The following is a 13,123-nucleotide window of genomic DNA, read 5'->3' on the forward strand; positions in this document are numbered from 1 at the left end:
AGATATTGATCACAAACCAACCACCCACATTGTGTATTAATGAAAAACTTGGCACATTGAGAGAGAGAGAAAAAAAAAACAAAACAAAACAAAAAACTCAAAAGTGTTAAAAAATACAATCCAAATGTAATTTCCTCCCTACCCTCTTAATCGACGATACTGAGGAGCCGAGCGCTTCCTGGATGGAAAATGAATTCTGAGTCAGCCCGCTGGAGATTAAAAAGGTAGAGAGGATGAATAATGATGGAGGGAAATGCAGCAAGAGAGAAAGAAAAAAATATGGTGACTCATCAATACTCCCAGCCGAGAACGTGTCGGCATGAAGCACAGCAGCTGAAACACCTCGCTAATGGGAATGTTTTCCTTAGTTTCTGATTGACTATGACTATCTGAGATGAATGACTGAGGAGGGCATTCCTGACACCAGCTGTAACTTTACGTCATTTAGAAAAAGGGGTCGAAAATGAACATTTTTATGGCCTTGAAACAAGTCTATTTGTCTTTTTTCCTAGGTAAAAAGGCTAAAAATCAGGCTTCTAGTTTGCCCTGCTTTGAGAAACAGCTGGAACAATCATACACTGCAAAAACTCCTCATCTAGTCAAGACTTACAGTCTTATTTCAAGCCATAAAATCTTATTGATCTTATTTTAAGAATACTATGCAAGATTGTATAAGACTATTATGATTATTTGAAGATTATTTATCTTTTTTTTTCTTACTTACTTAGAAAAGCCTGCAAATTAAGCTTATTTACCATCATTTGAGGCCAGCCTTGTATCTTTTAAGACTTTGTTTTAGCTGTAATATCTGGTTTTAAGGTGGCCCAGTAAAAAATGCTCAATAATCACACTTAGGACTTGTTCATTAGTATTATTTATTCCAAATGCTTGTTTTATGTCACATTTATTTACAACCTAACAACAAATGATAAGACTCTGCACTATGAAGTCACCACACACTTCCCAATTATCCAGTATGGTTTTTAATTTCCAGTTTTAAGTGCAATATAATCTTCCATATTATATTTTGTCAGTACATACACACTGTTTTTGAAACTGACTGGATAATATGACATCGGATCGAGGAGCTTTTCAGCATCTATAAACTCCGTTGCCTGGTATTTTGAGATGCAGTAAGGAATGTTTTTGCACCGTAACTACTGTGTGTTACAAGAGTCTTCATTTGAATAAATAATTGTTGACAATATGTATGCATGATCTTGATTTTAATAATCTTGTTTTAAGTTGAAATGCTTTGTCTCATTTTAAGTCAGAATATGTAATGATGACAATTCTTAAATTAAGAGGAATTATCTTGTTTAGTAGCTCTGGTTTTAAGATATTTTCACACAAATTAAGATAAACAAACTGTTTAAAAATTAATTAAAAAGCTAGTTGTAAGTTAATTAGACTAAATACACTGCTTGGAATAAGTGTTTTAATGCCTATTTTAAGACATTTTGTTCTTTTCTAAAGCCTAGATATGTTTTCTTATTTCAAGAAATCTTACCAAGTGTAATTATCTCACTGCACTGGCAAATAATTTGACTTGTTTCTAGTCTGTATCTTAAATCATGCATTTGTTTCTTATATTTAGACGGTTATTTTTTGCAGTGTAAAAGCGTTATCATTGGATGTGCTTTATATTTACGCCATTGTTCTTTTAAATTCAACGTAGACAAAGTGCTTGAATTAACATTGTTTATATTGTTATATTGTCTGAGCCGTTAAAAAAAGAAAAAAACGTTCTAGTTCATCTCTCTAATGACTCTTACCTGTTAGAGAATTGGATAAAACTCCATTAAAGAAAACCCCAGCTTTGCTAAGACTATATCTCATGTCTGTCTCTTATTTGCATTTTATAGCTGCATATTTACAATGAGGGGAAATAACTATTGTTTTCTTTATTCAATGTACTTCCAGTGCATACAGTATACAGTATCCACTTCAAATTTACATACATAGTGAATTTATACTTATAAATATGAAAACAAAGTATGAATTTTTTTTAATTGATAAGGAAAAATAATTGGACACTACATATGACCAACATTGTGGTTAAAATTTGGCTCATTCCTCTCAGCAAATCTTCTTCAATTCCCTAAAGTTACGCAGGTCCCTCTGATAGACTCACCATTTCTTTTTTAGAAACGAGTCTTGAGTTACTTTGGCTGTATGTTTGGATTCGTTGTCTTGTTCTGATTCGTCTAAATGGAGGAAGATGATTGCGTTGCAGTTCATTGTGTGATTGTTGTTATTGCTGCCTTCAGGTCATCCTGCAACTCTTTTCAAGTGGCTACTGGCTTCTCTCTTATCTTCCTCACCATTAGTCTGAGAACATGTTGTGAATTCTTGTGTGGCACCATCCAGGGACAAATAGTTGTGATTTCTATTGAGATTCCATTTGCATATTTTCGAACCAGTTGCACTGACAGGAATGTTTAAGGTCTTTGCCTTTAACCTTGTACCATGATCAAATGAATCTCTACGAGAGGAAAAAAAATCATATCACAAAGTATTTTTTTAAAGTATAATCAATTTATGTTGAGTTTTCTGTGAGGAGATGATTATTTAACATTTTTGGAAGGAGTCTCCAGTGTCAGTGCTTTGTTACAGTCAGAAGTTACGCTGTAACTTTAAGGAATGAGGAGTTTGTGCTTCCTGGTCTGGTGATAACAATCTGCATTTCTTGTCTTATTAACATCCAGAAAAGTGATTATAACGTAAGAAAATGGCTTTTTCGTATATGAAATGTAACTATAAATGGATAAAATGTATATGTCAGCCTTTGATAAATAAAAATTGAGCTATATCACTGAGCTATAAGAGAAATAAAATACTTTAATACATGCGGTTATAGGAAAATAATCAACTTCGGGGCTGTAACAGTAACTCTGTTTGGCATCAGGCCGCATCACATGACCCCCATTGTTGATTATTTTCTTATAAATAAGTGTTTTATTCCTTATTTAACATCTACAGTAAAGTACTGAGGGAAAATGATTCATTCAGTGCAAAAATATATTTTAACAACCAATCAGCTGCTTGTTCCTGGGACTACTGACAATACCTGAAATATCTTAAATAGGTTTATTGTGGCAGAATTTATCATCCAGCTCTAATCTCCTGCATGTAGCCATTTAAAGTGACTACAAATACCAATTTTCTGTGCAATTTTTTTTTTTTTTTTCCTCTGAACCGCTGGCCCTTCAGCTCAAGCACTAAAACTAAAAGCTGTTTTCATCGCCTGGCTGCTCTCCACCATATATATGAGCCTGGTGAGTCACTTTTTTAACTCCTTCTTGAAAGCTGGCCACATGGGTAGAATATTTTATCCACCGGAGTATACGGTGGCCCTGAAGTACACATACTCTCTATCATCACTCTCTTCCGCTTCTGTATTCCCTGGCCTCTCCCTGCCACTGGCTGTGTCCATATGTAGCAAATCGAGCCCCTGTTGAGGCACACTGATGAGAACAGATGTGAGAGTTGGCCAGATTTGAGCCCTCACTTGTGATGCATGTGTGAATCAGTGCAGTCTTCAGTGATCTTGCATAATCAGAGTCTTATTAGATATATTTTTGCCTTGCTGTAGAAATGTTATATACAGTCTTTTGTTGTTCGTTTCATAAGCTGTGGTAAGGATTCGTTTGCAGTGAGATCAATGCATTATTAAAAGAAGAAAATCAATGCAGCCTTGAATCCATAGAAAATCTTACATCCAGACAGAGCGTATACATAATTACACAGCAGCACAAAGGAGAATGAGAATGCCTTGAACTGTTCTGGACTGAGATGCTGTCCTCCATTCACATGCTGTGAATTCTGTTTGTTTTACTGTTTAACTTGATGTAACCCCACTTTATTTTTTACTTCACTCTAAAGTAAAAAATAATCAGCAGTGGTGTGGTGTGATGTGTGGAGGGCTGTTACCACCCTGAACTACATAATTTTCTTATAACAGCGGTGTTTTATTCCTCTTATTCCACAGCAATTTTGGCTGCCAAGAACCACTTGGCTTTTTTTTTTTTTGTGTGTGTGTGTAGTTTTGGCAGTCTTGTTGTTAGGTGAACCTCCACACCAAATCGTCTCAAATCTCTCACAAACTGGAGCAGGTTTTCTTCTAGGACTGCCCTATATTTGGCTCCATCAATCTTGTCCTCAGCCCTGACCAGTAAAAGCATGACCCGATGAAAAGCATCTCCACAACATGATGCTACCACAACCATGCTTCGCTATGGGAATGGTGCTCTCAGGATGATAAGCAGTGTTGGGTTTCCGCCAAATGTAGCACTTTGTACCAAGGCTGGAAAGTTAGATTTTGGTCTCGGCAGACCGGAGAATATGTTTTCCACATGTTTGCTGTGTCTCCAAATGAGATTTCATATGGTTTTGTTCAATAATGTCTTCCTTCTCTCAAGAAAGCCCAGGGTTGTGGAGTGTGCAGGCTATGGTTTTCTTATGAACAGCTTGTCCCATCTGAGCTGTGGATTTCTCTCCAGCTCCTTCAGAGTTACTCTTGGCCTCATGTTGCTTCGCTGAATAATTGCCCTCTTTTCCTGGTCACTGAATGTTGGTGCTGCCTCATCTAGGTAGAGTCATGGTTATTCCATATTCTTTCCATTTTTTAAACCTCTGTGGGATGCTCAAAGTTTGGTATTTTTTTTATATAAACCCTGAGTGATGCTTTTTTTTAATAGGTTCTTGGTCTTCATGATGTGGTTTGTTTAGGCTTGTTTTCTAACAAACTCTGGGTTCTTCCAAGAACACGTGTATTTATATTGAGGTCATTTGACACTTTAAGGGGGTGAATACTTATGCAAGCCACTGTGTGTATACCCAAATACTCCAATACATTAGTATGCGATTTGAGACACGGTGCTGGTGATGTACCATTAAGCCCAATTAAATGGGATCACTGCACTGAAACAAGTCAGCGATTGCAAAATGGAGTGTTGATTTGTTCACAAACAGTTTCACAACTAATGAAGCAAAAATATGCGATTTATAGAAAAAAATCAGGTGGAGAAAATCAAGCAGAGAAAACAGCAACAACTTACCAAATGGCATAATGTTATTACAATCTCAGGCACAGATGGTGCACAAGTAGGAGCAAAATGGATCTCTCGAATGTTACGCAAAATGGCAGAAGGTTGTAGGTGTACCTAGAACAGATTATAGGATAAACATTTATAAAACCAAGTAAAGTTACAATGAAGTAACATTAGTGAATAACATAACCCCAGGTCAGATAAGGTCATTGTATTTGTGCTGGTCTAAGTACATTGGCTGTTGTCTTTTCCAGAGCATATGTAGAGGACAGACAACAGTGGGCACTGTGTGACAAAAATCGAGGTGTAGACTCAGCAAAGACAGCAAAGCATTTTATTACAGTCAGCAAAAATAATTTTAAAGAAAAAAAAAGGGGGAATAATGGATCATTATTTGGATCATTAAAGATTAATTTTGTGTATGTTCGGAGTCAGCAGTGTTTACCTCAAAAGTATGCATTTGAGGGCTTTTTTGGGACACAGTCATCAACTGAGGTCAAGGGATTTAGTGCATGAACATTAAAAGATTCAGGACACACCTGAAAGGTGAGTTTGAGGGGTTTAGGGCATGAACAGTGGATGAGGTTTAACGGTTGGGGACTATTACGGGGTTGGGCGAGACTGATGGATTTAGGACATGATACTGGGTGTGGTTGAGGGGATTGGGACGCATATGCCAGGTGAGGTTGATGGGTTTTAGGGCATAAATACTGGGTGAGGTGTAAAGGTGCTGGGTGAGAGGTTCAAGGGTACACCCAGCAGGTGAGGTTGAGAGGTTTAGGCCACAAACATTTGTTGAAGTTGACGTCAACCATAGATATGGTTAAGAGGTTTAATGGGAAAATATTATCTGAGGTTGAGGAACAAAAAGGTGGGTGAGGTCTAAGGGGGCAGGGCGCAAACATAGAGAGCGTGTCAGGTTTGGGACACATCCAATAAATGAGGTTGAGGGGTCTGGGAAAGACTTACCAGATGAAGTTGAGAGATTTTGGACACACCCACCAGGTGATGTTAAGGGGTTTAGTGCACAAGTATTATCTGAGGTTGAGGGGTTTGGGATAGACCCACCAGGTGAGGTTGAGAAGCTTAGGCCACAAACATTAGCTGAGGGTGAGAGGTTTGGGACACGCCCACCAAGTGAGCTTGAGCTGTTTGAGACACAAACAGTGGGTGAGGTTTAAGAGGTTGAGAGAGTTAGGATACATCCATTTAGGTTAAGGGGGTTAGTGCAGAAACATTCAGTGAGATCGAGAGGTTAGGGATACGCCTAGCAGGCAGAGAGGAATAAATTAGGCTACAACAACGTTAGGTGAGGACAAGGAGTTTGGGACAAATCCACAAGATGAGGATGAGGGGTTTGAGGTACAGTAGGTGAGGTTTGAAGGTACAGGGAGCAAACAGTGGCAAAGTTTGAGAGGTTTGGGATACACCCACGAGGCAAGGTTAAGGGGTTTGCAGGGTGCCAACATTAGCTGAAGCTGGGAGGTCTGGGACACACGCAGCAGGTGAGGTTAAGGGCTGCAGTGAATGAGTGAGCGTTTGTGCTCTGAGGAAAGCAAAAATGACATATCTAGTACTCAGATGAAATCACCAAGTTCACCAGGTGACATATATAAAACATATTATTAAAAGTGATAATTGTTGTAGTCATTTTAGTCAAGGCTAGTCTTGAAACCCACACTTTTAGGTAAAACAAATACCTTCCTTAAGCCAAACTGCGCTATTGTGCTAACTGCTAGCAAAATAACTCATGTTTCTTTTAGCAAAATGAAATAATTAGCATTGGGCTTTAACCATGTGCCAGATCCTTCGTGATTCTTGCTAGCCTAAAAGGAACTCAAGCTTGCGTCTTGTCATCTTGTGTAGCTATGCCTTGTGTTACCTTTGTGCTTTCACGCGTTACAATTGTATAAGGTTAAGAAACACTTCTGTCGCAATAATATACATGAGTGCAGGGGTTTGGAAGGAAAATGGTGGACACATGGTCACAAATTAACCCAAACTGTTCACATTTCTAAGGAAAAACAAACAAACAAACAAACAGTCCATACTGTAGCACGCCATTTTAATCTCAGGTAAAGGTGGGCGAGTGGGCGGAGCTAACGACCCCCCCCCTTTTTTTTTTTTTTGTCTCCCGCGCTTTCTGCTCATTGGTGGCTCGCGCTCGGGTTTAGCTCCGCCCCCTGGACCGTCCGCAGAGAAGCAACAGCTTCTTTCATCGCGAGGATGCCGAACACGTAGCAGCAGTAAAGCGCTACACTGTAACATCTGTGCGCGCGCGGAGAGACAGAGAGAGAGACAGAGAGAAAGATAGAGAGAGAGAGAGGAAGAAAGAGAGATGCTTTGCGGATTATTGGGCTTGAAACAGCGGGAGGGAATTCGGATATAGCGCGGATATGGATGTGTCAGTCAGTTAAAGCTTTTTTTTTTTTGCCTTCGTAGTCAAATTGTGGTTGTGGTTGTGGTTGGAGTTTTTTTTTCCCAGCTCTGGTCATGTTGGAAGCTTCATGATGGATTATTTGCTGGTTTTGTGTAGCCTTTTGCTGCCTGTGGTGTCTGCTGTTGAAGGTAAGTGTCTTTGTTCACCAAAAAAACACCCCAAAAACGTAAAAGTGTTCGTTTTTTAGGCGCAGTGAGGTGAATAAACCCCCCTGAGAAAGTCGGGTTTTTTCCTGTCAGAAAGCAGTTTGTATCGGAATGTCAATACTGAGGCAGAGACTGTGGACAAACCTCACCAACCTCAACCTTATACGTGTTTATCCTAGTAAATATGACTTTTACCCGGTTCATTTGTGGTCCAAGGTTTGTTTCTTTGCTCAAAAAAACATCACCACCCTTTCTAATAAAGGTGTATACTTGGTAAAAATGGGTGTCCCATTGCCTTCTGTGTGTAGTCTATAACCTGCAGTTTTTGTTTCCCCTCAGTATGGCACAATAGGATCTCTGTGCAATGCAGTGATTACATGTTTGGGGTGTTCAATGCCTTGGCTTTGTTCCAAACCCAAACCCATTTGCACCTAACACACACACACACACACGCAAACACACACACACACACACACAAGACGCAAACCATGTGCAAACAAAATGCACAGTGTTGCGTGCATGCATGCATGGGTGTGTGATGATGTTGTGTACATGTTGCATGCATGACTAACAGGTCAACCCTGGCGCAGGAGCAGGACGGCACACCTTTTCAGGTCAGGACGTCGTGCCGCCGTGTCCGTCACGCCCGCTAAGTGGGCGGCCGAAGCGACGTCTGCTCCATCAAAGTGATAAAGGAGAGGAAGAGCAGGTCAGCATCGACGGAGTGACACGTCCGATAGTGTGAAACACACACCGAGAGCACAGGCAAGCTGGCGCAAGGTGTGGATCGTCACTCCCTGCTGCCTTTTTGGGAAAGGGGCCGATGCTGGCGTGCCAGATTGGCCATAAAGTCTCACACTTTCACAGAGGCTTTCATATGAGACTCAGAAAATGCTTCAGCGGCACTTCTTCCTGTCTCTAATCATCTCGAGGTGCTGCTTTTAATTCGTAATGAGAATACATATAAACGCACAGGCAGCGTTGTTTTCCAGCTCGGCTGTGTCTCAATAATCTCAATCGGAGGGAGGTATCGTCGCCTTCTCGCTCATCTCGGCTCGGCTCGTGCTGGCTCGAATCCTCATCAGTTTCGGTGTCAGCGGGAGTGCTCAATCGATGCTGAGCCTGTGTGTGTGTGTGTGTATGTGTGTGTGTGAGACACTCAGAGGCCAGGCTGTCATGCCGGTTTTCTAACAGTGCACATTAGTTATACATCCCATGGAGGTCAAGTGGGCACCGTTTCCACTGTGACAGGAGAGAAAGTGTGAAACGGCTTCACTCAGTCCCCCGAGTCAACTCGGCCCATCTGTCAGAAGCTTCCAAATCAAGGGGCCGTCTGAAAATTATGTTCTGTATAGATATCATCCATGGAGGTGCCTTAAGTCCTCATCGTGCAACTTCTATTAGCCTATAATACTCATCAGAAACACCTACAGCTTGTATTAACTTTTATATTCAACCACAATGCTGCTGAATTCTCAAATCTGATTCGTCGTAAGGTTTTCTAAAACAGCGATAACTTGTATGGTGGACTCTCCAAATGATCTAAAGCTAAACAAGGCTGCTTTTCTATAAGGAGACGTTTATTTAACATTTTTGGAAGGAGTCTCCAGTGTCAGCGCTTTGTAACAATCAGTAATGTTTTCCGCTACAGGAAAGTCTTCACGATGCTTTATTTTTTTGTCTAATTAACTCCAGAAGGTTAAAAAAAACAAGAGAGGCTGGTGAGAGAGCAACTGTTTATAGCTTTGAGGTGGTAACATTAACTCCAAGTCAAGTCAGGTCAAGTCAAGTGGCTTTTGTTGTCATTTCAACCATATACAGCTATCTAGTACACAGTGAAACGAAACAACATTCCTCCAGGACCATGGTGCTACATCAAACAACACAGAACTACAACAGATTACACATTTCTACATAAAGTGCACGTGCAAATGTGTGCAAACAGGACAAGACACTACAATAACTACTAAAGCAGGACAATAAGCACAGTACGAGAGAGTGCAGCGCCGACTAGTACACAGTTCTAGTATGAAAGTGCTAGAACTGCTTCACGCCGTGCTTCACATCGGGACACATCACAACATGACATCGTGTTTTGTTTCTTCGTTAATTTAGGGAAATATTGACCTGAAACACTGGTATCCAGTAACTCTGGAACTGCTACGATATCAGTTTCGAAATTGAGCGTTGTGTTTTCTGTTGGATATAAACACAGACCATAAATTGTCGCCACAATCATGCAAGTTTTGTAGAGCATTGTAGAACACCAGCATCCAACCAATCAGGACAAGGAGGTGTCTCTATTTGCCTGTCAATCACTTTGCCTGTCAAGTCCAAAAGCTTGTCACTCAGTTTGGGGGTTGTATTTGTTTAGATATTTGTTTGGATTATAAGCTATCTTTGGCTATCTTTAACCAAAAACGTCTCTATCCTTAATTTATGGGGCTAATATTAGAATAAAAATTTTTTTCAGTTTCCATTTTGGCACAGAATTTTCATTTTCTGGAATTTGGGTTGTATTGCATTGGTTACAGACAATTTAGGTCGCATCTTTATATGCAAAATGTGGTTACGTCATAACATACGTCAAAGAATGAAATAGGAAAATATGTCAAATCTGATCCTGATCCAGATCCTTATATTTTTGAGTAATTTAAACTAGCATTGGATCTGTACCTCTAGTTAATACAGTAGGACCCCCGTACCTGCGGGGGATAGGTTCCAAGCCCCCCCAGTGGATAGTTGTGAAAACTATATATATATATATATATATATATATATATATATATATATATATATATATATATATATATATGTGTGTGTGTAAAATGGCTGGGTTGTATATATACATCGTGGATACGCTGGACAAAGGGATTTATTAATATCCCGGGCGGGACTGCATGAGATTTCATCACATTACTTAGAACGGCACGCAAGTTAAATTACAAATGTTTACTGTATTTTCTATTTAAATTTTTCGGACCGCTGTTAAGTGAAACTACGGTAAATGAAAAAGCGGATACGGGGGTTTTACTGTATATAACTTCTAGCTCTAGCACATGTGTAGCTAATATATAATAATGCTATTACAATGCTATTACAGTTGCTTGTGCTCCCATGTGCACTGCTAACATAACTCTGTGTTTGCTAATGTTTAAGGGTGTTGAGTGTTTTTCCCCATTTTTTGATACATCACTGATATGAGAGCTCCAACACCAATCTGACACTAGAGCTGACCCGAGTAATGTGAAACATCACAGGAGTGATCGTGCCATGCTTCAAGGCGATCTATGTGTTATATTCACATACAAGATAAGTGTTGTGTCAGTCAGTAACGCACAGATTCTAAAATGATCCAGCACTCAGTGAATCCCCAGTATTGTACATTTCCTCTCGTTCCAGATACTAGACTTGGAGAAAATCTCTAGAGTAATTCTCAGGAGTGTCCACAAGAAGCATCACCGAAAAGCTAGTGACAGTGATATTCTTCACTCGAGTGCAAGCAAAGGCACAATTTCAAAGCGGCTTGAGAAAAGAGCCAGCGTGGTCATAAGGAATTGATCAAAGCTTCAAAGCGACTTCCTTCTAATTATAATTAGATGAATATTTCTCACAGCGAGATGCTCTTAATTTCACCCTGTTCCACTCTGTAATTTACACACCAATGAAAAGGAGCTCTACAATATGCATAAACAGTGTGAGAATGTGTGTGTGTGTCTGTGCTGTGTTTGCACATCCATGCACGAGGTTCTGTGTGTGTGTGTGAGTGTGTGTGTGTTTCTACACCGCCTGAACTGTATTTTCCGGAGACCTAATCGGCTAAGTTGACGTTCTGCTCTGAATATTTCATGCAGGAGCTCGCAGATGTGAGAGCGGCGCTAATTTGAAGCGAGCGCTCAGCCTCATCGAGCGGCGCCTCAACAAAGTGAATAAAACATTAGCATGTGCGCTAGCCGCGCGCCGGCTAGTTTTGCTCCACTGATTGGAGTATATTTAGAGGACAGTAAATGCCCCGGGGGGGTGCTGCGTGCCTCTGTATGGGCAAAGCAACAGGACCTTATTCCATCTAAGCCACAGGCTTTTGCTGTTGAGGATAGATAAACGAAGGCAGCTTTATCTATATGCTGGCACAAAAATAGTGATTAGGCATGCAGCAGATAATGCAGAGAGAGAATGCTAATCCGTGATGAGCTCGGGTTTGGAAGGGGACAGGGCCTGGATGCATGCAATGTTTCATTATGTTTGGATATATTTGTTTACTGATTATCTTCGGCTTACAGAGACACTTATGGACAGCAAGTGGGCCACAACCGAGCTAGCGTGGACCACCTATCCAGAAAGTGGGGTGAGTACGAGTGTAGTGTCTGTCTGTAGTTGCCTACCTACACACTCATGTTTATAGACAAAGGACAAAGGAAAACAGGCTCCACGGATGAAAAGATTTCTCCCTAAGGCAGCTTCCATTTGTGAAAAAAAATATATTTTTCCTCCTACATCTGAAATACGTTGCCGTATGACTGGTAAGGGAATTAAGCAGCACACATTCTGACCTTAAGCTTGACAGACCTCTCCCAAACCACCCAACCCCCTCCACCCCCTTTCCACCCAGCTCCCATAGTACGATTTGTCTTTGGACTCTGCATGCAGAGTCAGTCAATGGAAACGATGGGTTGCCATGGCAACAATCTTAAGCGGTCCGGTCCTTTCTGCTGGCTGGCGCTCGTTGTCTGGCGTGTCGAAACCCATACATCATTATAAGTAATGCGCTCCCGCGCGCCCCGAGATAAACACATGCTTTCCCCCTCGCCGCACCGCTTCTTAATTGTGTAGCGCGAAGTTCCCCGACCCAAATGTCACCTTGGAAAATGGATTACATTTACCCAGATTGCTGAATGAGAATTCACTCAGGCGTTTTGGAGAGCATTATGTCTGGTCCGAAGCTTGAAACAATGCTTGGATGCAACCTGTAGATCTTTTTAAGGATGATGAGAGCCAGAACTTATTTAATTCTCAGAGGATCTGATCCTCATCTGCCAATTAAATGACCAGTATAACCTCAAACAGCCTTTACATGATTCTGCCCCCTCTCTTGACAGTTCTCCCATCATACTTTTCTCTTTTCTCATAACACTCACTCTTTCCTCGTAGTGGGAGGAGGTCAGCGGCTACGACGACTCCATGAACCCCATCCGCACGTACCAGGTGTGTAATGTGCTGGAGCCCAACCAGAACAACTGGCTTCGGACAGACTTCATCCCACGCAGAGGTGTGCTGCGCGTCTACGTGGAGCTCAAGTTCTCCGTGCGAGATTGTGCCAGCATTCCCAACATCCCCGGCTCCTGCAAAGAGACTTTCAACCTGTTTTACTACGAGTCAGATGGAGACACGGCGACGGCAAACAGCCCACCATGGCGGGAGAATCCTTACGTGAAGGTCAGATGGGACTGAGGTGTTGGGGGAATTGTGTGGGAGAGAGGGGTGGGGTT

At 41.1% G+C, this 13,123-nt stretch overlaps 1 protein-coding gene across 1 annotated transcript in view; it reads left to right on the forward strand.

Moving 5' to 3' along the window:
- Window positions 1–7,249: 7,249 nt before the first annotated feature.
- Window positions 7,250–13,123, forward strand: part of ephb3a (eph receptor B3a) — a 33,400-nt gene continuing 27,526 nt past the window's right edge. The window contains exons 1-3 of the mRNA XM_026937018.3: window positions 7,250–7,619; window positions 11,918–11,982; window positions 12,786–13,070. Of these exons, the coding sequence (XP_026792819.2) occupies window positions 7,559–7,619; window positions 11,918–11,982; window positions 12,786–13,070 (411 nt within the window). The 5' untranslated portion in view covers window positions 7,250–7,558. The remainder of the gene's footprint in view (window positions 7,620–11,917; window positions 11,983–12,785; window positions 13,071–13,123) is intronic.

The sequence above is a fragment of the Pangasianodon hypophthalmus genome, chromosome 4 (genome assembly GCF_027358585.1).
Source record: "Pangasianodon hypophthalmus isolate fPanHyp1 chromosome 4, fPanHyp1.pri, whole genome shotgun sequence".
NCBI classification, from domain to species: domain Eukaryota; kingdom Metazoa; phylum Chordata; class Actinopteri; order Siluriformes; family Pangasiidae; genus Pangasianodon; species Pangasianodon hypophthalmus.